This window comes from Bos javanicus, chromosome 23 (assembly GCF_032452875.1).
Source record: "Bos javanicus breed banteng chromosome 23, ARS-OSU_banteng_1.0, whole genome shotgun sequence".
NCBI lineage: Eukaryota > Metazoa > Chordata > Mammalia > Artiodactyla > Bovidae > Bos > Bos javanicus.
Genome location: NC_083890.1, coordinates 6,111,333 through 6,138,081, shown reverse-complemented (window position 1 = coordinate 6,138,081; position 26,749 = coordinate 6,111,333). Strand labels below are relative to the sequence as shown.

The 26,749-nt window shown below is 37.7% G+C and overlaps 1 protein-coding gene across 3 annotated transcripts in view; it reads left to right on the top strand.

Annotated features, from left to right (window-relative positions):
• TINAG (tubulointerstitial nephritis antigen) overlaps positions 1-26,155 on the top strand; it is a 105,053-nt gene extending 78,898 nt beyond the window's left edge. For all 3 annotated transcript variants that reach the window (XM_061397817.1, XM_061397816.1, XM_061397815.1), the window contains exons 10-11: positions 8,320-8,365; positions 25,511-26,155. In XM_061397817.1, coding sequence (XP_061253801.1) covers positions 8,320-8,365; positions 25,511-25,645 — 181 coding nt within the window. In that variant the 3' untranslated portion in view covers positions 25,646-26,155. The remainder of the gene's footprint in view (positions 1-8,319; positions 8,366-25,510) is intronic.
• Positions 26,156-26,749: the final 594 nt, after the last annotated feature.

Here is a 26,749-nt window from a genome sequence, read left to right as displayed (position 1 = left end):
TCTTTCAAATCTTTGTGTTAAAGCCCTAATTATCTGGCTGTAGTCTCACCTTTAAAAGTGTAGTCCTATATCCAGAGTAGTCTTATCATTGTTATGACTTGAAACTCATTTGGTGGTTTCTTTATACTTATATCCTATCTGACTTTCATTTCCTCAATAAGAAGGGTTGGAGTTTCATATCAGGCTCTCTTAATGTATCTGTTCCCTGTTTTCCTCCAAAATTTCCGGTTTTAGTTGTCTGTACTGCATCAAATTTCTTTACATGTCCACTGTTTAGAAACTTTGCTTTTTATCTGTCTGGATCTGTATTCACTAATATGGAACTGGTCTGCCCAGAAAACATGAGTTTGAATTCCTCTTTTCAGTCTATTGGATAAATGCTGGGACCCCAGAAGTGAAAATTATCTGAAACATTGCAACATTTTGATCTAGATATTTGGATCAGAGTGTAATATACTTACCATCAATATAATATTTTTTTCTTCTTGTCATTCCAAATTCTTAGCTGGATTTAAAGAACTTGATTCTTAAGCAAATATGATCTTGACTTGGTAGGTTAGAAAATAATTGTTCTCATCACAGAATTCCTTACTTTGCATGTGTGTGTGTGCTCAGTCATTCACTTGTATCCACCTCTTTGTGACCCCATGGATTGTAGCCCACCAGCCTCCACCAGGCTCCTCTGTCCATGGGATTTTCCTGGCAAACATCCTGGAGGGGGTTGCAATTTCCTCCTCCCAGTTCTCACTCTGCAGAAAGTCACTTTCACCATTATTTTAAGTCATCAGCTTTCCTTCTCTATTTCAGTGTTTTACTTGTCAGAACCCCTGAACAACCATGAATTTAAAAGTTAATAAGGAGAACCACTATCAGTAGAGAGAACTCCCAAGAAGAACAAGCAGTTCTGTAATTACAGCCTTGGTGTTGCTCAGTCAACCCAGTTGTCAGGAACACATCTTTGTATCATGTGACGTGTACATCAAGATTTGCCATATTTGATGAACCCTCCTGCTCATTCAACCTTGAAATCCTGCAGTTAGCCTCAAGTCCTTCTCCCTTTCAGTTGGTATATATTAGCCAGTAAATTCCCTCCCTTTTATCTCCAAAATACTCTCAAACCTATGCCTTCCTGTTCATTCCCAGTACTTGCTCAAAAAAGTGTCTATTGAGGGTTACCTCTGTGATAGTCACTTTTTCAGGAGTTGGAGACACAACTGTTAAAAGAATCAGCATTTGCCTGAGAGAGCTTCCATTCTTACTGGGCATTTCATTATGTCTTGCTTTAACGACAACATTCATCTTAAGCTGTGGGATTAAGATGAATGAATCCTCCCTCTGGAATCTATTCCTATGCTAACACCAAAGTTGTCCCCGGATCATGTGACAACCCAAATTTGGATGACTCTTTATCAGCAGCTTTGTAAATGCCAAGCATTATAGCCTGGAGTGCTCCTTATGGGCTGAGCCACTCCCACCGCTGTTCTCCAGTCCCCCGGCCTAAGTGCTGCTGTGAGAATAGGCTGCAATAGCCTTTTCACTGCTCTCTTGCGACTTTGCACTAAGTGCTTACAATTCTACACTCCATTTCCACCTGAGGAATTTCTGTTCCACTCTGTGAAAGGAGTGGTCTTTGCCCTCACTGTTAATTTCTTCATCTGTAACCTATAGAAAAGTTGTGAAACACTCTTTCAAAAAGGTAGCAATTATAGAGTTCAATTTATTCTTATATTTTTCCATACAATAGCATATTAGTTTTGAATATACAGCATAGAGATTCAATATTTTTATACATTAATAAATGATCACCATAATAAGTCTAGTTACAACCTATCACCATACAAAGTTATGACAATGTTATTGACCATATTCTCTAAGTTGTGTATTTCATGTCCATGACATTTATTTTTTACTATTTTTTAATTTTTATTTTTGAACCAATTCAGTATAATTAAGATTTATACAATTTCACACAACAGTAGGATACAAATTCTATTCAAGTTCCCATAGATTATAAACTAGAAGACACTGGAACATATTCAGGGACATGAACAAGATACAAAAATTCATTTGTTTTTCATTTCCCAACATCACTCCCATTAGATAATCAGCATCTTGAAGGGAGAAGATATATTTTCTTTGTACTAAAAAGTAGTTTGCTGAATAAAGGCATAAATAAATGGATGAAGTACACAAGAGATTCTGTGCTTTACTATTAAAAAATACTTATAGGAATATCAATATTACTTTAAGAAAATTGCACATTCAGTTTTCTCTTATTTACCATGTCAAAGATGACCAACATTGGACAAATGGGTCTTAATGGCAAAAGCAAGTGAAACCAAAGGAGAGAAAAAAAATCATTTAAAATATTATATTGATACAAAGTACTTATTTAGTTCCAATGATTTTACTATCTAGACAGAACTTAAAACAGCATTTTAGGAAGTCTAGTATCATTTAGTACAGTTGTCTGAAAAGAATAACATCCTTTTCAAAGGGAATAACCTTAGCAATACAAAATCTTATATCATTCTTTAATGTTTACTTTGTAGAATTTATGGTCTCTCTAACAAAGACTTAATATTATGCAAAAGAGTAATGTTTCCAGAAGGACCTGAAAGTAAGCATATAAGATAAACCCAGAAGGCAGAGTTTAAGTTATGCATATCCATATATCCACTCTTCTTTAAAGGTTTTTTTCCCACATAGGTCATTACAAAACATTGCATAGAGTTACCTGTGCTATATAATAGATCCTTATTAGTTATATTATTTATAGCAATGGGCTTCCCAGGTGGCGCTAGTGGCAAAGAACTTGCCTGCCAGTTCAGGAGACATAAGACACGTGGGTTTGATCCCGTGGAGAAGAGCATGGGAACCCACTCCATTATTTTTTCTGAGAGAATCCCATGGACAGATGGAGCCTGGCAGGCTACAGTTCATAGGGTCACAAAGAGTCAGACATGACTGAAGACTTAGCATGTATGCACACATACATAGTAGGATGTGTATGTCAGTCCCAATCTCCCAAGTCATCCCTCCCTGAGAAACACTCTTAGGGGCTTCCCTGGTGGTTCAGTAGTTAATTAAGGTGGTCCCCTTCCATTTCAGGGGACGTGGGCTTGATGCCTGATTGAGGAACTGGGATCCCACATGCCCTGTGGGGTAGCGCCCCAAATTGGAATAATTTATATAAAACATCTTTATTTTAAAAAGGAAAGAATCTCAGCAAAGGACAGTTAAGGTACTGGTCCATTTAAACAAATATTTGTGAATACTTCTCAAATTGAACAGGCACAAGGGAAGCAAAGAAGAGTGTAAACAGGTTTTGAGCAAATATTAATGTAAAGAAAATCCTCATGTCCTTAAAGACATTTGTTGTCTGATGAGTAGATATTTGTAAAAATATATACACATTCCTAAAATTTTCAACCTGTTGGTACAGTGGCAAGCAAAATCCAGTACCACAATTCAGGAAAGTATAAATGTGTGTGTGTGTGTGTGTGTATTCACTATATATTATTCATATATATATATATATATATATATATATATGCATTCACTATGATATTAATAGTCTAGGGTCTGATTCTTCCCAGTCATGCAGAGCCTGGGATATTTAGAAAATAACCCACACGTCTACCTTTCTATAACACTTCTTTGTGACTTTATGGGATATTTGGTTACCATCTTAGGAACTGTCCACAGAAGACAGATATAGAATAAGAAAAATTATACAACTACACTTCTTCCTTGTGAGAAAATGCTGTTTCTTAGGGCTGTTAGGATAATGGTTGCCCCTAGAACAACGCTGAGGTTAAGCATGAGCCCCACACGCTTGGAATCCTGAATGTGACTTTACAGGCTGTTCTCAGCACCCAGACTTCAGCATCCATCAACCAACTTCAGACCCTGTGGTATTGTAGTATGTATTTAGTGAGAACAAACTCCAGAGGAAAGAAAAGATAGCTGAAGGTTGTAGTGCAAACGTTAGAGTCTCTGATGGATGAAACTTGCTTTTCATTTGACACAGACGCTGTAACACAGGGAAACTGAACAATAGCTTCTGTGCGGAGGTGTGACATGTTCTTTCTGACTGAATGTTGCATAAAGGTCAACATCCTTTGTTTATAATTTTTTTTCACAAGCATCCAAACCCCTGAAATTATCAGCTTTATCCTACTTATTTCCTTTTCCTCTCTCACTTTTATTGAAGGATTTAATGAACTTTTCTGTCTACCTTGAGAATGTTTATAATAATTTGAACACTGACTTTCTCCCTGGGTTAAAAATGATTGGTGCTCAAAATAATGCCTCTTAAAATGATAATAAATAGCAATACTACTTAAAAGAAATTTAAGGCAACTCCAAAGAGTTGATAGATTTATAAGATAAGAATGCTTGCTATTATATCATTAAAATATGATTTAGATAGTCATAAAAATATTAGGAACATATGAAAAATATGACACTTGAAAAACAGCAAAAGTGAAAGTTTTTACTTCTTAGATATCTACAGAATGGTTTATTTACTTTTTTTCCAGTGATATAGAATAAGAAAAATTATGCAACTACACTTCTTCCTTGTGAGAAAATGCTGTTTCTTAGGGCTGTTAGGATTACGGTTGCCCCTAGAACAACGCTGAGGTTAAGCACGAGCCCCACACGCTTGGAATCCTGAATGTGACTTTACAGGCTGTTCTCAGCACCCATGCTTCAGCATCCATGGATTCAACCAACCTCAGACCCTGTGGTATTGTAGTAGGTATTTAGTGAAAACAAACTCCATACAAGTGGCCCTATGCAATTCAAGCCCATATTATTCAAAGGTCCACTGGAGTTAGTCTTTGATTGTTGGTAATGGAATTATCGTGTAGTCATCATTTTGGTATATCTTAACCCCATATGCAGTTGTGGATCTTCCTGCTCCAAAACAGTCTCAGTATTTCTGAGAGTGCTAGGAATATCTAAAATGGGCTTATGATACATGCAATTCTTACTTCATGGTGTATTTTGCCATTATGTCTTTTCAATTCCTTCTGGTATACTGCTTTGTCTTCCCATGCACCATCCCCAATGCAGTGGAGCCTAGGAAGGTAGAAATCTCTTACAAAGTGGGAAAGAAACTTTTATGCATTTCTACCATTACCCTCTATTTTTGAGTATTACTAAAAGTGTTTTATGGCATACACAGCTTTTAGCAAAATAGCTTTTTCAGATTTTAATAAAAAGTCTGACCTGTTTCTGCCCCAACTCCAAACTTAGCTGAGTTCATTATGGAGCTCTATTTGGACATATCTGAGTGACAGGGAATGGATTATACTCTCAATGGCTCCTCCTCCTTGTTGACAAATGTTTAACTACTGGATTGAGCTCATTGTGTCTAGATACCTCTTTCTCTAATGGAAGTTCTTTCCTGTGAGGCTCTTTAGTGCCTCAAGCATGATGTACCTCAACTTCTTACCACGTTTGATGGATCTCAGATGTGGGGGTCCTCTCCTGACTATATTGTTTTGGAGTCAAGTGGCTCCTTAGATTCTTCTGATTTAGTTGTATATTTTGTATTTCATATAAATAACTAAAGTAATTAGTGGACAGACCGCCTGAAAGAACATTTTCTTGAGTGGTCCAGAATTTGACCTTCCCGAAATTGACATGATAGCCATCATGAGCAGAAAATGAGCAACTCAACCTTTCAAATATGATCTACTGGTAGAAGCATACAATGACTCTTGAATATTTGGGGTCAAATCATTTGACTGGTAAAATTTTCCGTGTCAGTAGCTTATTTAGAAAAGTTACAAGAATGTAGATGTAATTATAAAGTTGAAAAATGATTTTGAAAACTGAATCAGTTTGAAAAGTGAAAGTGTTAGTCACTCAATCATGTCCAACTCTTTTGCGAACCCACAGCCTGTGGTTTGCCAAGCTTCTCGGTCCATGGAATTCTCCAGGCAGGAATACTGGATTGGGTTGCCATTTGCTTCTCCTGGAGATCTTCCTGACCTAGGGATTGAAGTCAGGTACCCTGCATTGCAGGCAGATTCTTTACCATCTGAGCCACAGGGGAAGAAGGAGGAGATAACCTCTTAGTCACAGGATCAAATGATCCATTATTTGATCATTATTATTGCATTATTACTTATTCTCATGAATGCCCCCAATCCTTACAATAAACCTGCCGTCTTTAAACAATACTTCTATGGTACCGCAGTATCATTCTTTTTATACCCTATTAAAAACAGCTTTCTGGGAAATGGACATATTGATAATATTTGAACAACAAATTCATATCTTTTCCAGAATGTTTTTTATACAATGGAAAACCACTCTGATGTTGAGATTTGGGATATTAGGGATTAATTTATGTGAATAGGATTATTTTCCCATAATCCACCAAAGCACATGGAAATGGTGATCAATATGCTTTTTCCACATAAAACTCATGCCATTCATGACACATTGTAGTTGGGGACTGAATGTTTATAAGAGAAGCAACATAACATATTGAGAAGAACATGGGGTTTGGAGTTGTGGTTCAACATCCCCACTCTGGGATCTTGGACAAATCTTGACATTTCATTAGTAAATAGAACATGTTAGTAACATCTATGTCCCTGGCTTTAATCAAGAGAAAAAGAAGAGGTATTTTAAGTCTTGATTTTTTTTTGTTAATGAATTGTTATCTGTTACATTGAGAATGTACCAGTACTGAGAATCATCCTCATCATTCAGTCTTTAAGTCATGTTTGACTCTTTGCAACCCCGTGACTGTAACATGCCAGGCTCCTCTGTCCTTCACTGTCTCCCACAGTCTGCTCAAATTCATGTGCATTGAGTCAGTGAAGGGGCTTCTTTCATAGCTCAGTTGGTAAAGAATCCGCCTGTAATCCAGAAGACCCCAGTTTAATTCCTGGGTTGAGATGATCCACTGGAGAAGGGAAAGGCTAGCCACTCTGGTATTCTTGGGCTTCCCTGGTGGCTCAGCTGGTAAAGAAACCTCCTGAAATGCAGGAGACCTGGGTTCAAGATCTGGGTTGGGAAGATCCCCTGGAGAAGGGATAGGCTACCCACTCCAGTACTCTGGCCTGGAGAATTCCATGGACTGTATAGTCCATGGGGTGGCAAAGAGTCGGACATGACTGAGAAACTTTCACTTTCCACTGAGTCAGTTATGCTATCTAACCGTCTCATACTCTGCCACCCCTTTCTCCTTTTTCCTTCAATCTTTCCCAGCATCAGGGTCTTTTCTAATTTGTCAACTCTTCACATCAGGTGGCCAAAATATTAGAGCTTCAACATCAGTCCTTCCAATGAATATTCAGGAGTGATCTCCTTTAGGATTGACTTGTTTGATCTCCTTGATGTCCAGGGGACCCTCAAGAGTCCAACACAACAGTTCAAAAGCATCAATTCTTCAGTGTTCAGCCTTCTTTACAGTCCAACTCTCACATCTGTACATGACTACTGGAAAAACTATAGCTTTGACTATATGGACCTTTGTCAGCAAAGGTCCTTTGCTTTTTAAAACACTGTCTAGGTTTGTCACAGCTTTCCTTCCAAGGAGCAAGCATCTTTTAATTTCATGGCTGCACTCATCATCCACAGTGAGTTTGGAGCCCAAGAAAATAAAATTTGTCACTGCTTCCACTTTTTCCCCTTCTATTTTCTATGAAGTGATGGGACTGGATGCCATGATCTTAGATTTTTTAATGTTGTGTTTTAAGCCAGCTTTTTCACTTTCCTCCTTCATCCTCATCAATAGGCTCTTTAGTTTCTCTTCATTTTCTGCCACTTTCTCCCCTTCACTTACTGAGAATATAGGATTTGATTTCCATATGTGCATGTATACAGAGAAATTTCACATTAGTCATATAGCCATTTTATAAAATAATATATGCATATGAATATTTTTGCAAAAACACACTTTTACAGCAATTATCTTTATTTACATTGTGGTTTTATCAGTATTCTTGGAGAGTTTTAGTAGTTTCAGAAGATGAGATGTAAAAAGAGGAGATATCTTTCAGTACGTTAAACCCTTGCATCCCAGCTGCCCTGAGGCTTATTTCCTTTCATCAATGAGTTTGATTTCAAGCCATTTGGACTAGTTAAGTGGACTCTTAAAAAGTCAATGATGTTTTGATTAAAAAGAAACAGTACATTCACCTTTATGTAGGCGATGATGATAGTTCCATAATGAAACATGGTGGGACAGAGGGAAATAGAAAAGATATAATTCCCACAATAATTTGTGTTTCATCAAGATGCAGCTCAAGTATTTTTAACCATGCTAATAATTTTTATTATTATTTCTAGATGGGGCACACTAAGAGGAGCACAGGGGCAGAAAGAAAAATTCTGGGTATGTAACACTTTCCAATTGAATTCCTGCTGTGAAGTGAGTATTTTAGAATCATCTGTGTCTCTACTCCCTGTTTTGTATTCTTTAGTCATATCCTAAATCACTGTACTATTGCTTGTAATATTGGTATTTTCCCCAGGACAAAATCCATTGTAATCATTTATGTTATAGTAATAGTTTTCAACTCTTTTTAAAAATATAAATTTATTTATTTTAATTAGAGGCTAATTACTTTACAGTATTGTAGTGGTTTTGCCAAACATTGACATGGATCCACCAGGGGTATACATTTGTTTCCCATCCTGAGCTCCCCTTCCACTTCCCTTCCCCTCCCATCCCTGAGGGTCATCCCAGTGCACCAGCCCCAAGCACCCTGTCTCATGCATCAAACCTGGACTGGCAATTCGTTTCACTTATGATAATATACATGTTTCAATGCCATACTCCAAAATCATCCCACCCTCGCCCTATCCCACAGAGTCCAAAAGACTGTTCTATACATCTGTGTCTCTTTTGCTGTCTCGCATACAGGGTTATTGTTACCATCTTTCTAAATTCCATATATATGCATTAGTATACTGCATTGGTGTTTTTCTTTCTGGCTTACTTCACTCTGTATAATAGGCTCCAGTTTCACCCACCTCATTAAAACTGATTCAAATGTATTCTTTTTAATGGCTGAGTAATATTCCAATGTGTATATGTACCACAGCTTTCTTATCCATTCATCTGCTGATGGACATCTGGGTTGCTTCCATGTCCTGGCTATTATAAACAGTGCTGCGATGAACATTGGGGTACACGTGTCTCTTTCAATTCTGGTTTCCTCAGTGTGTATGCCCAGCAGTGGGATTGCTGGATCATAAGGCAGTTCTATTCCCAGTTTTTTAAGGAATCTCCACACTGTTCTCCATAGTGGCTGTACTAGTTTGCATTCCCACCAACAGTGTAAGAGGGTTCCTTTTTCTCCACACCCTCTCTAGCATTTATTGCTTGTAGACTTTTGGATAGCAGCCATTCTAACTGGTGTGAAATGGTACCTCATTGTGGTTTTGATTCGCATTTCACTGATAATGAGTGACGTTGAGCATCTTTTCATGTGTTTGTTAGCCATCTGTATGTCTCCTTTGGAGAAATGTCTGTTTATTTCTTTGGCCCATTTTTTGATTGGGTTGTTTACTTTTCTAGAATTGAACTTCAGGAGTTGCTTGTATATATTTGAGATTAATTCTTTGTCAGTTGCTTCATTTGCTATTATTTTCTCCCATTCTTAAGGCTGTCTTTTCACCTTGCTTATAGTTTCCTTTTCAACTCTTCTTATTTCAAATTGTAACAGTGAATCAGTATTTTTTCAAAATGAAGTAAAAATAAAATCTTGTCTGTTATCATCTGTATAAACTTAAAAAATTGATCAGTGTTCTCTCATATATGTCAATCAACTTTGTATTCTTACATTATTTTTGTTATGGGTGATGCTTTTGTAATGTTAGTATTGAATATACATGTAGAGTTTTATTTTCTTTTTCACCAACTTATAACACACATGTTTCTTTACTGAGAAAAAACAATCATTAGCCTAAAATTACAGAAAGTTATATGTAAGAAACAGTTTGAAGAAGACTGGAATTATTCCCTGATTGACTACAATAAACTTTGATGAATTATCCTAGGTCCTTATAACATGTACCCTTTGTGTGTATGTGTGCCAAGTTGCTTCAGTCATGTCACACTCTGTGACCCTATGGACTGTAGCCCACCAGGCTCCTTGGTCCATGGGATTCTCCAGGCAAGAATCCTGGAGTGGGTTCCCATGCCCTCCTCCAAAGAATCTCTCTGACCCGGGGATAGAATCCGTGTCTCCTGCAGTTCCTGCGTTGCGCTTGGATTCTTTACTGCTGAGCCACTAGGGAAACTCCATACAGCCTTTATTCTGTCAGAAATAAAGTTTAGGTAATGCTGTTTATCATCAGTTCAGTTCAGTCACTCAGTCGTGTCTGACATTTTGCGACCCCATGGACTACAGTATGGCAGACTTCCCTGTCCATCACCAACTCCCAGAGCTTGCTCAAACCCATGTCCATTGAGTCGGTGATGCCATCCAACCATCTCATCCTCTGTCATCCCCTTTTCCTCCCGCCTTCACTCTTTCCCAGCATCAGGGTCTTTTCCAATGAGTCAGTTCTTTGCATCAGGTGGCTATAGTATTGGAGTTTCAGCTTCAGCATCAGTCCTTCCAATGAATATTCAGGACTGATTTCCTTTGGGATCAACTGGTTGCATCTCCTTGCAGTCCAAGTGACTCTCAAGAGTCTTCTCCAACACGACAGTTCAAAAGCATTAATTCTCTGATGCTCAGCTTTCTTTATAATCCAACTCTTACATCCATACATGACTACTGTATGCTGCTGGTGCTGCTATTGCTGCTGCTAAGTCGCTTCAGTCATGTCCGACTTTATGTGACCCCATAGACGGCAGCCCACCAGGCTCTCCTGTCCCTGGGATTCTCCAGGCAAGAATACTGGAGTGGGTTGCCATTTCCTTCTCCAATGCATGAAAGTGAAAAGTGAAAGTGAAGTCGCTCAGTTGTGTCTGACTCCCAGTGACCCCATGGACTGCAGCCTACCAGGCTCTTCTGTCCATGGGATTTTCCAGGCAAGAGTACTGGAATATGTCTATTTATCATAGAATTTTAATTTGAATATATGCATTAGAAGGCAAATTATAACTTACAAAATACTAAATATTAGGGCTTGTGCTCACTCGAGTGACTCTTGTTAATTAGATTTTTCCAAAAGGCACTCACAAAAAATCAATCACCCAAGTGTGTGGTCACCACCTGTATTTGTCTTGTTGATATATAGAGGTGTTATGCCATTGAGTATGGGCTTCCCAGGTGGCTCAGTGGTAAAGAATCTGCCTGCAATGCAGGAGACATGGATTGGATCCCTGTGTTGGGAAGATCCCCTTGTGGAGTGCATAGCAACCTGCTCTATTATTCTTGGCTGAAGAATCCCATGGACAGAGGTGCCTGGTGGGTCACAAAGAGTCATACATGATTTAGCAACTTAGTAGGCATGCACACATGACCTTGAATAGAATGATGCTTTTTTGTATTTAAACTTAGCTTTCTAAAATATCATTTTCCTTATTAAAATACAGTTGAGGTAGTCAATAATTAACATTAGTGTTCAACAGTTAATATTTATAATATTTGAAAGAGAATATATTATTTGAGCCTCCTGGAATATTTCTGAATGCTGGGATATTATGAGTAGTTAAGGGAAGGGGAAGACAGAGTGTCTACATTGCTGCCAGAAGTGGGGAAGGACAAGCCTGAAGAGAGCCTGAAACATGCACGTGGTAGACATAGCCCTTGAAATATTTGCAACCAGGCACACACACACACACACACACACACACACACACAAAACTAAGTTTAACCAAACTTTCCTGTAGCCCTGACCCTGCTCAGTTCTTGACTAAATTGAGGGGTTCCATTCTTCACCATATCACTCTTAAAGAAGAAAAGATTGACCTTCTTTAGGAAATAATCTCAGTGTCAATATCTATGCAGTTAGCCCTCCATATCTGCCAGTTCTGCATCCACAGATTCAACAAAACGTATTTAAAAAATTCTACAGAGCTTCAAAAAGCAAAACTTGAATTTGCTGTACACTGACAACTATTTATATAGTATTTATATTGTTTTTTCAACTTTTTACATAACATTTACATTGCATTAGGTATTGTAAGTAACCTAGAGATGGTTTAAAGTATATAAGAGTATGTGTGCAGGTTATACACAAATATTATGCCATTTTATATAAAAGACTTGTCCAAAAAGCCCCACAATGTGAGAGGTGTGAGTTAAGTTTTATTTCGGGCAAAATAAGGACCATAGCCCAGGAGATAGCCTCTCAGATAGCTCTGAGAAACTGCTTGTAAGAGATGAGGAGGAGGTCTATATACATATGGTTTGGGTGAAGGGAGAGTACATGCAATCAAATACACGTTTTTGCAGAAGGTTGCTGCTAGTTTTGTGGAGGTAACAGCTAGTCATGAGGAGCAGATGTCTCCATTAAAGATTTTAGTGCTTTTCTAGATATGAGAAGATGCAAAAATTTAAGCTCATAAAATCTCCTGAAAATATTTAATTATCTAAAGGTCTGTTCTGCCAGTTTTCCAGAACACAGGGTACCTCGTTCCTGATCTCATCCCTGAACTCTTTTCAGGTGTGTTGAATCTCAGAGACTGCAGCGGCTAGTGACTTCATCCTTTTAGAGGCAGATGTGCTAGGCGTAGTTGCTCAGTCATGCCTGACTCTTTGTGACCCCATGGCCTGTAGCCCACCAGGCTCCTCTGTCCATGATATTCTCCAGGCAAGAATACTGGAGTGGGTTGCCATGTTGGAAAGTGTCAATTTTTAGTTGGCAGACTTGAGCAACTATGGATTTTGGTGCAGAGGAGAGGGGTCCCGTGGAACCAGTCCCCTACAGACATCAAGGGATAACTCTGATTATTATGGGCAAGTATATAGCATCGGAGAAGGAAATGGCAACCCACTCCAGTGTTCTTGCCTGGAGAATCCCAGGGACGGGAGAGCCTGGTGGGCTGCCGTCTATGGGGTCGCACAGAGTCGGACAGGACTGAAGCGACTTAGCAGGAGCAGGAGCATATAGCATACATTTAAACATTTTGAGACACATGAAGCAGAAAACATGACAATAACCAAGGGAAAAGGCTATCAATAGAAGCAACAGATGTAATAACCATTGTAAAAAAATATTTAAAAATATAAATGAAAAGATGGAGAATTTCATTGAATGGTTTCAGTATACAAAATAAAAGAGTTTTTGTACATATGAATGCAATGTCTGAAATTAAGAACTCAATGTATGGGTTAAATAGCATGCAAAATTAGATATCTTTAAAAAATGCAATAAAATATATCCAAGTTGCAGTACACAGAGGAAAATATAATGGAAAATCCAAAACACTAGTAAGAGATGGGTGGGACACATTCAGACTTTTGTTTGTTTGTTTTCATTGGAGTATAGTTGCTTTACAATGTTGGGTTAGTTTCTGCTATACAATGAAGTAAATCATACATATATCATACATATGTTCCCACCCTCTTAGACCTCCTTCTCACTGCCCCATCCCACCCCTCTAGGTCATCACAGAGCACAGACCTGAGCTCCCTGTGCTGTGCAGCAGCTCCCCACCATTTTACACGTGGTAGAGTGCGTATGGAAATCCAGTCTCCCAGTTTATCCCATCCCACTTCCTTGCCCCGCCTCATGTCCACCTGTCTGCTCTATGCATCTGCATGTCTATCTCACCCTGCAAATAGGTTCCTCTGCACCAGTTTCCTAGATTCCACATATATGTGTTAATATATGATATTTGTTTTTCTCTTCCTGACTTAATTCACTATATATATAACTATATTCTCAGAAGGATAAGAGAGAGAGGATGAGGCAGTATCAAAATCTGAAGAACTGATGGTCAAAAGTTTTCCAAAACTGAGAGACATCAACCTAAGTTCAGGAAGCTCAATAAACTCCAAGTAAGCAAAACTAGAATTTTATTGTATATCCATTGACAACTTTCTTCAAAGAAGGCAAATAGGAAACACTTTCATTCAAACAAAAGCTAAAATAACACAGCATAAAATATATAAATAAAAGTCATAGAAAAAAGAGAAAAACAAACCTACAATTTGGTTGCCTATTCCAGGATGTCTTACTTATAATTTTATACAGAAAACAGTTAAAATATAGGTAAAGATATAGAAGATTTTTTTTAAAAGCTATTAGCTAGCTTAAAATTCATACAACACTAGACACAAATATTAATGGACAGTTTCTTGTGCATATGGAATGTTTCCCAAAGTTGACCATATGCTGGTTATAGGGCAAGTTCAACAAATTGAAAGCATTAAATTTTACAGAGTGTGATATGGAAAAACTTGTGTTAGTTAGCTAAAGCAGTACTGAATTTAATAGGAAATGCATGTATTTGAAAAATAAAAGGTTAAAATCAGTACATATATTAAAACAGGAAAAGCTGAAAATAGCAATTTAATAATCTAGATAAAGAACTCAAACCTCAAAAACAAACAAACAAACAAAAAATAGAAGGAAGGGAATTAAAAGGAAAAGGGCAGAAATCAATGAAAAAAGTGGACATACAATAGAGAATATCAAGAGAGCGAAGATTTGATTCTTTGATAAGATTAAATTCCTAGGAAAGCTTGCAAAGAAACCAAGAGAGAGAAAAAAAATCACCACAGAAATAAAAAAGGAAGGCTGTCTTCAGTTCAATAGATATTGTTGTTGTTGTTATTCAGTCATTAACCCATGTCTAACTCTTTGCAACCCCATAGACTGCAGCATGCCAGGCCTCCCTGTTCCTCACTATCTCCCAGAGTTTGCTCAAGTTCATGTCCACTGGGTCAGTGATATTATCCAACCATCTCATCCTCTGCTGCCCTCCTCTTCTTTTCTCTTCAATCTTTCCCAGCATTAGGGTCTTTTCCAATGAGTCAGCTCTTCACATCAGGTTGCCAAAGTACTGGGGCTTCAGCTTCAGCATCAGTCCTTCCAAGGAATATTCAGGATTGATTTCTTTTAGGATTGACTGATTTGATCTCCTTACAGTCCAAGGGACTTTCAAAGGCCTTCTCCAGCACCACAATTTGAAAGCATCATTCTTTGGCACTCAGCCTTCTTTATGGTCTAATTCTCACAACTGTACATGACTACTGGAAAGACCGTAGCTTTGACTATATGGACCTTTGTCGGCAAAGTGATGCCTTTGCTTTTTAATACACTGTCTAGGTTTGTCATAGCTTTCCTTCCAGGAAGCAAGCATCTTTTAATTTCATGGCTGCAGTCACCATCCACAGTGATTTTGGAGCCCAAGAAGAATCTGTCACTGCTTCCACTTTTTCCCTTTCTGTTTGCCATTAAGTGATGGGACTGGACACCATGATCTTAATTTTTTGGATGTTGAATTTTAAGCAAGCTTTTTCACTCTCCTCTTTCATGATTATTGAGGCTCTAAGATGCTATGCAAACATCATACTACTATATTTGAAAATATAGATGATATGGATAAATTCATTGGAAAACAAAGCATCAAAACTCATACAAAGTGAGAATAGGAAATCTAGCTATAATACAGTTTGAAAAGCTGACTGTATTAAAAAGAAACTCTTACCAAAAGCACCAGTCTCTAATCACTTCACTGGTAAATTCTTCCAAACATTTAAAGAACAAATAAAATCAATTTTATACCAGTATACCTTAGGAAAATAGAGAGCAGTTCCTGACTCATTTTACAAATCAGCATAACACCAATACCAAAACTTGACAGAGACAACTCAAGAAAGGAAAACTACAGGTCAATATCTCTTATGAATACAAAATTCTAAACAAAATATCACAGCTGTAAAATGTAAAAAGGGCAAATATTATAATCAAATGAGGTTTATAGCAGGAGTGTGAAGTTGGTTTTAAATGTAAAATCAATAAATACAGTTCATCACATTGCCAGACTAAAGATGGAAAAAAAATGCTTATCTTAATTGGTGTGTGTGTGTGTGTGTGTGTGTTTGTGTGTGTGTGTGTGAGTTACTCAGTCATGTCCAACTCTTTGCAACCCTATGGACTGTAGCCTGTCAGGCTCCTCTGTCCATGGAGTTTTCCCCCAGGCAAGAATACTGGACTGGGTTGCCATTTCCTTCTCCAGGGGATCTTTGCAACCTAGGGACTGAACCCAGATCTCCTGCACTGCAGGCAGATTCTTTACTGTTTGGGCCACCAGGGAAGCCTCATCTTATTAGGTGCCGAAATGTAATAATAACTGCTTTTTGCCACCTGCCCTCTCATAGATACTCTCATACATCCTCTCCAAACATAGCTGCAAGATCATTAGAGCAACAGTTTCCAATTTCTAGATTCTCTTTCAAAGGGCTCACATGATTAGCTTAGGCAGAATAATCTCCCTTTTAATTAATTCACAGCCAATTGATTGGGGATTTGATCACATCTTCAAAACTTATTCAACTTTGTGAGACAACATGATCTAATAACAGGTGTGACATCCCATTATATCCCCAGGTCCTTTCCACAATCAAGTGAGAGGATTATATGGGGCAACCACACCAGGGAGCAGGAGTGTAGCTGTCACTGTAGAATTCTGCCGACCTCAGATGTCATTTATGATTTAAAAACCTCAGCAAATTAAGAAAAGAACCTACCTTCCCTAGACTTATAAAGTCTACTCTCAAAAACCCAGTAGCTAACATCATAATTAATGGTCAAATGCTGAACATTTCCCCCTTATCACTGAAAAGTAAAACATTTATTGTCATTTTTGTTAACATTTTATTGAAGGTTCCATCTAGTATAGTAAAACAAACAAACAAACAAGCAAGCAAAAAATAAACAAAAAATAAAGGCAGAGTGTGGAAAGAAATACAACTGAAGTTATTTGCAAATGACATGGTTATGTGTATAGAAAATTTAAAAATACGTGTAGAAATAAATTGTTAGAAACAGCATATTTGGCAAGCTTTCTTGATATTCAGTTCAGTTCAGTTGCTCAGTCATGTCTGACAAAGGATTAATCTTCAAAATATACAAGTAGCTCATACAACTCAATACCAGAAAAACAAACAATCCAGTCAAAAAGTGGGAAAAAGACCTAAAGAGGCATTCTCCTAAGAAGACATACAGATAGGTAGTAAGCACAGGAAAAGATGCTCAACATCACTCATTATTCAGTTCAGTTCAGTTCAGTCGCTCAGTTGTGTCTGAGTCTTCGCGACTCCATGGACCACAGCGTGCCAGGCCTCCCTGTCCATCACCAACTCCTGGAGTTTACTCAAACTCATCTCCATTGAGTCGGTGATGCCATCCAACCATCTCATCCTCTGTTGTCCCCTTCTGCTCCTGCCTTCAATCTTTCCATCCATCAGGGTCTTTTCAAATGAGTCAGCTCTTTGCATCAGGTGGCCAAAGTATTGGAATGTCAGCTTCAACATCAGTTGCATTAGGTCAATGTAAAATACAAATTGTAGTTCTATATAGTAGTGAGAAGCAATGGGAAATTAAAAATAAACATAACCTAAAATGATGTAATTATTTAAAAACTGAGGGAATGTTTCAATGAAAAAATGTGCAAGATTTTTAGTGTTGGGAGAAATGAAAGAAGACCTAGCTAAAAGGAGAATTATAGTGTATTAATGACCCCAAACCTCTAGATTAGCATTTCCAACTTGATTTATTAATTTACTAACATTCTAATCTAAGAATTAGAGATTTATTTATTTATGCTTTTGGAAGACAGAGGATCATATTGAAATAATGATTCTAAATTTTAAATGGTGATATAAAAAGCCTACAGTCCCAAGATAGCCACAGTAAAGAAGAACAAAGCTGGAGGATGTACGCTACCAGGTGTCAAGAATTCATATACATCTACAGCAATTAAGACATTTTATTACTGGCAAATTGAATACAGAAGCACATTAAAAAAATCATTCTCAATGATCATGATTTATACCTGGTATGCAAGGATATTTTAAAATATACAAGCTAATCAATATGAAATATCCATTAATAGAATGACATATATATTATCAGTGAGGTACATTTTTTCTACAGTTAATTTGTTTAGTTTACATCATGAACAAATACAGAATTTGTCAAATGTTTTTTTCTGAATCTATTAAGATTACTATATATAGTAATATTAATGATATATACTGTTGTTCAGTTGCTAAGTCATGTCTGACTCTCTGCTACCCCATGAACTCCAGCCTGCCAGGCTTCCCTGTCCTTCACTATCTCCCTGAATGTGTTCAAACTCATGTCCATTGAGTCAGTGATGCCAGCCAACCATCTCATCCTCTGTTGCTCCTTTCTCCTCTGTTCAAACTCATGTCCATCCAGTTGGTGATGCCATCTCATCCTACGTTGTCCCTTTCTCTTTCTTCCTTCAATCTTTCCCAGAATCAGGGTCTTTTCAAATAAGTAAGTTTTTTTTTTTTTTCTTCGCATCAGGTGGCCAAAGTATTGGAGTTTCAGTTTCAGCATTAGTCCTTCCAATAAATATTCAGGACTGATTTTCTTTAGGATTGACTGGTTTCATCTTGCAGTCCAAGGGGCTCTCAAGCGTCTTCTCCAACAAACAACACAGTTCAAAAGCATCAATTCTTCAGCACTCAGCTGACTTTATGGTCCAAATCTCATATCCATACGTGACTACTGGAAAAAACAGGGCTTTGACTAGACAGACCTTTGTTAGCAAAGTGATGTCTCTGCTTTTTAGTATCTGTCTAGGTTGGTCAGAGATTTTCTTCCAAAAGCAAACGTCTTTTAATTTCATGGCTGCAGTCACCATCTGCAGTGAATTTGGAGCTCCAGAAAATAAAGTCTGCCACTCCGTCCATTGTTTCCCCATCTATTTGCCATGAAGTTATGGGACCTGATGCCATGATCTTCTTTTTTTGAATGTTCAGTTTTAAGCTAGCTTTTTCACTCTCCTCTTTCACTTTCATGAAGAGGTTCTTCAATTCCTCTTCACTTTCTGCCATAAGGATGGTGACATCTGCATATATGAAGTTATTGATATTTATCCTGGCAATCATGATTCCAGCTTGTGCTTCATCCAGTCCAGCATTTCGCATGATGTACTCTGCATATAAGTTAAATAAGCAGGGTGACATACTCCTTTCCCAATTTGGAACCAAATCGTTGTTATATGCCTGGTTCTAACTGTTACTTCTTGACCTGTGTACAGATTTCTCAGGAGGCAGGTAAGGTGGTCTGGTAGTCCCATCTCTTTAAGAATTTCCAGTTTGTTGTGATCTACACAGTAAAAGGCTTTGGTGTAGTCAATAAAGCAGGAGCAGATGTTTTTCTGGAATGCTCTCACTTTTTTGATGATCCAAAAGATGTTGGCAATTTGATCTCTGGTTCCTCTGCCTTTTTGACATCCAGCTTGAACATCTGGAAGTTCTCAGTTCACATTTTGTTGAAGCCTGGCTTGGAGAATTTTGAGCATTCCTTTGCTAGCGTGTGAGATGAGTGCAATTATGCATTTGTTTGAACATTTTTTTGGCATTTCCTTTCTTTGGGATTGGAATGAAAAGTGACATTTTTCAGTCCTGTGGGCACTGCTGAGTTTTCCAAATGTGTTGGCATATTTAGTGCAACACTTTCACAGTGTCATCTTTTAAGAGTTGAAAATAGCTCAACTGGAATTCCTTCACCTCCACTAGTTTTGTTTGTAGTGATAATCCCTAAGGCCCTCTTGATTTCAGACTCCAGGATGTCTGGCTCTAGGTGAGTGAGCACACCATCATTATTATCTGGGTCATGAAGATCTTTTTTTGTATACTTCTTCTGTGTATTCTTGCCGCCTCTTCTTAATATCTTGTACTTCTGTTAGGTCCATACCATTTCTGTCTTTTATTGTGCCCATCTTTGCATGAAATGTTCCCTTGGTATGTCTGATTTTCTTGAAGAGATCTCTAGTCTTTCCCATTTTATGGTTTTCCTCTATTTCTTTGCATTGATCGCTGAGTAAGGCTTACTTATCTCTCCTTGCTATTCTTTGGGACTCTGCATTCAGATGGGCATATCTTTCCTTTTCTCCTTTGCCTTTAGCCTCTCTTCTTTTCTCAGCTATTTGTAAGGCCTCCTCAGGCAACCATTTAGCTTTTTACATTCCTTTTTCTTGGGGATGGTCTTGATCACTGCCTCCTGTACAATGTCACAAACCTCCATCCATAGTTTTTCAGGCACTTTGTCTATCAGGGCTGCTAGTTAGGGCCTGACAAACATGGTCCACTGGAGAAGGAAATGGCAAACCACTTCAGCATTCTTGCCTTGATAACCCCATGAACAGTCAGTCAGCCAGTCAGTTCAGTCATTCAGTCGTGTCCGATTCTTTGTGACCCCATGAACTGCAGCATGCCAGGCCTCCCTGTTCATCACCAACTCCCGGAGTCCACCCAAACTCATGTCCATCGAATCAGTGATGCCATCCAACCATCTCATCCTCTGTCGTCCCCTTCTCCTCCTGCTCCCAATCCCTCCCAGCATCAGTGTCTTTTCTAATGAGTCAGCTCTTCACATCAGGTGGCCAAAGTATTGGAATTTCAGCTTCAACATCAGTCCTTCCAATGAACACCCAGGACTGATCTCCTTTAGGATGGACTGGTTGGATCTCCTTGCAGTCCAAGGGACTCTCAAGAGTCTTCTCCAACACCACAGTTCAAAAGCATCAATTTTTCGGGGCTCAGCTTTCTTTACAGTCCAACTCTCACATCCATACATGACCACTGGAAAAACCATAGCCTTGACTAGATAGACCTTTGTTGGCAAAGTAATGTCTCTGCTTTTGAATATGCTTTCTAGGTTGGTCATAACTTTCCTCCCAAGGGGTAAGCGTCTTTTAATTTCATGGCTGCAATCACCATCTGCAGTGATTTTGGAACCCAGAAAAATAAAGTCAGCCACTGTTTTCACTGTTTCCCCATCTATTTGCCATGAAGTGATGGGACCAGGTGCCATGGTCTTAGTTTTCTGAATGTTGAGCTTTAAGTGAAAATTTTCACTCTCCTCTTTCACTTTCATCAAGAGGCTCTTTAGTTCTTCTTCACTTTCTGCCATAAGGGTGGTGTCATCTGCATATCTGAGGTTGTTGATATTTCAGCCCAGCATTTCTAATGAACAGTACTTTTGTACAAAAAGATGTGACACTGAAAGATAAACCCCTAGGTTGGTAGGTGTCCAATATGCTACTGGGAGTTTTCCCTCATGGCTCAGATGGTAAAGAATCTGCCTGCAATGCTGGAGACCCAGGTTCAATCTCTGGATTGGGAAGATTCCCTGGAGAAGGGAATGGCAACCCACTCCAGTACCCTTGCCTGGAGAATTCCAAAGACAGAGGAGCCTGGTGGGCTACAGTCCATGGGGTCGCAAATTGCTGGACATGATTGAGTGACTAAGACAGACATACACATGCTACAGGGGAAGAGCAGAGAAATAACCCAAGAAAGAATGAAGAGGTTGAGCCAAAGGAGAAACGGCCTCTAATTGTGGTTGTATTTGGTGGTGAAAGTAAATTCCGATGCTGTAAAGAAAAATATATGCTATATATTACATACAAGATATATATGTATCAGTATATGTATATATATTGTATGTACTGATAATATACAGCCTTAATGCACTCCTTTCCCAATTTGGAAGCAAATATATATGTCACATATATGTTATTAAGTATAATGTTATCAGTATATGTATTAATTATGCTATATATTATACACATTAATTATGCTATAATATATAATATAGCATAATATATATTACATATGTATGTATATATATACATGTATGTTATTATTTACTGCTAATATTTCATATATATATACACACACATATATAGACATGTGTATATTATATATAGCAACCTAGATGTCCAACGTCAGATGAATGGATAAGGAAGCTGTGCTATATGTACTGAGCCACAAGGGAAGCCCAAGAATACTAGAGCGGCCTTTCCTTCTCCAGCAGATCTTCGCAACCCAGGAATCGAACTGGGGTGCCCCGCATTGCAGGCAGATTCTTCACCAACTGAGCTATAAGGGAAGCCCTCATATACACAATGAAATATTACTCAGGTATAAAAAGGAACACACATATATATATGAAATATTATCAGTAAATATATATGTCACATATATGTTATTAAGTATAATGTTATCAGTATATATATTAATTATGCTATATATTATATACAGGATATATATATATATATTATAGAATCCTTCAACTTCAGCTTCTTCAGCATTATTGGTTGTGTCATAGACTTGGATTACTATGATACTGAATGGTTTGCCTTGGAAATGAACCAAGATCAATCTTTCATTTTTGAGATTGTAAGCAAGGACTCTTTTGTTGACTATGAGGGCTACTCCATTCCTTCCAAGGGATTCTTGCCCACAATAGTAGACATAATGGTCATCTGAATTAAATTTACTGATTCCCGTCCATTTTAGTTTACGGATTCATAAAATGTCAGTGTTCACTCCTCTTGCAATTTCCTGTTTGACCACATCCAATTTATCTTGATTCATGGACCTAACTTTCCATGTTTCTGTGCATATATATTTACTGATAATATTTCATATATATATATATACACACATATATAGACATGTATATACATATTTCCACTGGACATGGAACAATGGATTGCTTCCATGTCCAGTGGAAATATGTATATATATATATACATACACACACACTTAATGGTTTCAGGTTGAAATCTTTTCCTCTAAGTTGAGAAACAAGACAATGGTGCTCCTTCTCACCACACCTATTCAGCATAGGCCTAGATGTCTGTTGTTTGAATCTGTGTCTCCTTTTCTGCCCTTCATGTAGAATGGTCCTTACCATCTTTCTAAATTCCATATATATATCCATAATATACAGTATTTGTCTTTCTCTTTCTGACTTACTTCATTCTATATAACAGGCTCCAGGTTCATCCACCTCATTAGAACTGACTCAGATGTGTTCCTTTTTACACACAATATTGTAAATAATTATCCTCTAGTTAAAATAAATAAATTCATTTAAAAGAAACAAGCATAGTACTGGAAGTCCTTTCCAGGGCCATCTGGCAAAAAAAAAGAAATAAAAGTCATCAGAGTTGGAAAGAAAGAAGTAAAATTACCTTTTTTGTAGATACGTGATTTTATATACAGGCATGCTGTGTTTCACTGCACTTCACTTTATGGACTTTTCAACTTTTTTCTTTTTTTAACCAATGGAAGATTTATGGCAGTAGGATGTATTGAACAGCCTGTAGGCACCATTTTTCCAGCAGCATTTCCTCACTCTATGCTACATTTTGGTAATGCTTGCAATATTTTAAACCATCTACCAGCAAAAATATTTCAACTTGCAAAATAATCACATGATGGTTAGCATTTTTTAGCAATAAAGTATTCTTGAAGTATGCACATTATTTTTTGACATAATGCTACTTACACTTACTAGACTACAGTATAGTATAAATATAACTTTATATGCACTGGGAAACCAAAAATTTCATGTGACTCACTTTATTGCAATATTCATTTTATACCAGTGAACTGGAACTGAATCTGCAAAATCTCCAAGGTATACATGTTTGGACAATCCTGAAGACTTCATCCCGAAGTTGTCAGATCAAATCAATTAATTTAGTAAAATTATAGGATAGCAAAACATACAAAAATCAGTAGCCTTTTTATAAACTAGCAACATATTATCAGAAAAAATAAAGAAAATAAGCAATCCCATGTACAATAGCATCAAAAAAAAAAAAAAGGAGGCGAAAAACCTTTACTCTGAAAACTGTAAGACATTGATGAAAGGTGTTTGTTTTACTTTTTAGTCACAAATAAGTGGAATTTTTATTAATTCTTCTCTTCTTGAATGAGAAGAATTAGTATTATTAAAAATTTAATACTGCCAAGAAAACTATAGATTCAAAGTAATCCCTATCAAGATTCCAATGGCATTTTTATAGATATAGAAAAACCATCCTAAAATTTATATGGAAACAAAAAAGAGGAGACAAAACAATCCTTCGAAAGAACAAAGCAATAAATATCATCTTACCTGATTTCAAACTATACTATAAATTAATAGTAATCAAAACAATATGATTCTGGCATTAAAAACAGACAGATTAATGGAACAGAATTGAGAGCTCGGAAATAAAGGTGAAAAGGAAGTTTCTTTTAATCAGAAAGCCAGTAACTTGGGGAGAAGTGGACTTACACCCCCCAAAAAATAAGTCTGAAGATTCTACTCCACAAAAATTTTAAAGGGAAAAGGGGAATGATCTCATTTAATCACTGGGGTGGGGGTCAGAGTCCTCACTGTCCCCCATGCCTTCAGCCTTCTCAACTTCTTGTGGTCTCTCTTTAGTAGCTATCTTGTTCACACAGTTCGTTCCTGAGATTACTGAAGAGGAAGCTAGGGAAGAGGTCTGGTCACCTGCTGGTTACTTAATCTTCATTTCTACTTCTTTGATTTATGGGAAGAACCAACAAGTTGGACACAGTAGTGTGGGATCAAAAGATTTGAAAAGTGTGCTTAGGTTGAGATGAGCAGAGCATGAGGAGGCCCTAATTTAAGTTTAATTAAAATATACCTTTGCTAACATGGCAAAAGAAGGGGTTTCCTGTTGAGGACAGTTTTCTGCAAAGGGCTGCTTACTTCCCTGCATTTTTTTCCAGCCTTTTTAAACTTACCCATCTCAGTTCATAGAGAATAATGTAATCAAAATGTAAATTTGTCCATCTGTTTTCCTGCTGGAAGTAACAACGGCTTGTATCATTTTCACCATTGTTTTCTCTGCATGAGTTTCCTTTCCTTCTCTTCTAGCCTCATATGCTACCAACCTGCTTTTGTTTTATGATCAGTGACAACTTTCTTGCTTTATTTCAATGCTTCATGCTTTTATATTTATGTTTTTTACTGTTTCCCTTTACCTGAATCTCTCTTCCTCCTTTTTTTTTCTGGTCAATTGACTCCCAGGCTTTAATAAGCATTTTGGGTGGTACTTCCTCCATGACAACCTCCCTGAACCATTCAGATGAATGAGATGCTTCTCTATGCACATATTCCTACCTTAGTACTTGCCTTATGTTGATCATCTCTCCTTAGACTGTAAGCTCCCTGAACACGGGATATTTTTTTATCGTGGACCAATCACATAGCAGACCCTCTGTAACTGGAGTTTTATGTCATCTAATGTGGCACTTCAAACCCTCATGCATATGTTACCATTGTACTCTGGGGGATTCACCAGTTCTGCTTATTGAACATGAGGATACATGCCTATGAATGTAATTAATGGCTAACATGATTGTTTTGTTCTTATTTAGAAAATACGCAGGTTCTTAATAATCGCAGTCTATAATAAGTCAAAGATAAGTCAAAGGCATAAAAAGTGACACAGGAATCCCTTGTAACATTACAGACTGGATTAAAAATATCCAAACACGGTACTCAGTATTTCTCTCTCTCTCTCTTTTTTTTTTTTTTTTTTTTGGTTTTTCTACAGATTGCTGCAAATTCCTGGGGAAAGTCCTGGGGAGAGAATGGCTATTTTAGGATTCTTCGTGGAGTAAATGAGTCTGACATTGAAAAGTTGATTATCGCAGCTTGGGGCCAGCTGACAAGTGCAGATGAACCATAGCATATCATTAAATTTCCATCAGGCCAAGCATTCAAGTCACCCTTTAAATTGGAATTAAGCCATGTGAGGCTCTCTGTGACAGTGCAATCTTTGCCTTGTCACCTTGTTATCACAACCTTCTTGTTTTCTTGTTTCACCCCAGGCCCTAAGCTCCCATTTCCTTTATGTCACCAAATATGTAAAACCACTAACAGAGGACTGCAGAGGGACTAAACGCCTTTTAAATTCCCTGGTAGTCTTCATTTCCCTTGCATGACAATGTTCCTTTTGACTTTGATCATTTGCAAACAGTGTGATGGCATTTGTTTTAAAAGTTCATAGCATTTGTTTGTGGAAATGATCTGGTCTCTGTCTTTGAACAATGAGGATGTCAGACAACAAAAAGCACTGAAAACACCAGTTTGCCATCATTTGCAATTTTTTTCCACCCAATAATGCTTTCTTAATTCCGACATTGCTTATGATTTGCTAAAAAGCAGTGGAAATATATTGTTTCTCTCAGTAAGCTGACATTTTGGTTCTTTTCATTCTTCTAAACTGAACCTGCAATCTAACTCAAAGGGAGAGTCACTATCATAGGAAAGAACTACTCTTTACCCTACAATGTAATTGCTTATGATGCAGGGAAGATGGTAAGTAACAAAAACACTTAGATGCTGGCAATGGAAGTACTGTCTTAATGTGTATGTAGGACACACACTCCTATTTTTGGAAACCAGTGCACTTGGTATAAAGTCTATTAAAATGAGCTGCAAAACGGTATTGGGCGAGATCACATATTTACCCCCCAAAACAGCTCAGATGTCACAAATTTGCATCTGCTTTCAGTTCTCAATAGTCAGGGAAACAAAAATAGCCTCCTCATCCTTGTTGGGAAAGGAGGCAATCTTCTAATAATTCACTGACATCTTAAATGACAAATTAATAAATGAAGAAGCGAAGCTGATCTGTCAGTGAGCCTGGCAGATTATAATGACGATGGTGGGACACCCATGCCCTTCACTTCTGGGCCCTCTGTTGTCTGGATTTCCAGTGTAGAGCTCTTTTATGTGGTCGCACCCAACAATACCCTGGCTAAATGAGCCAGATGTGTGGAAAATGTGA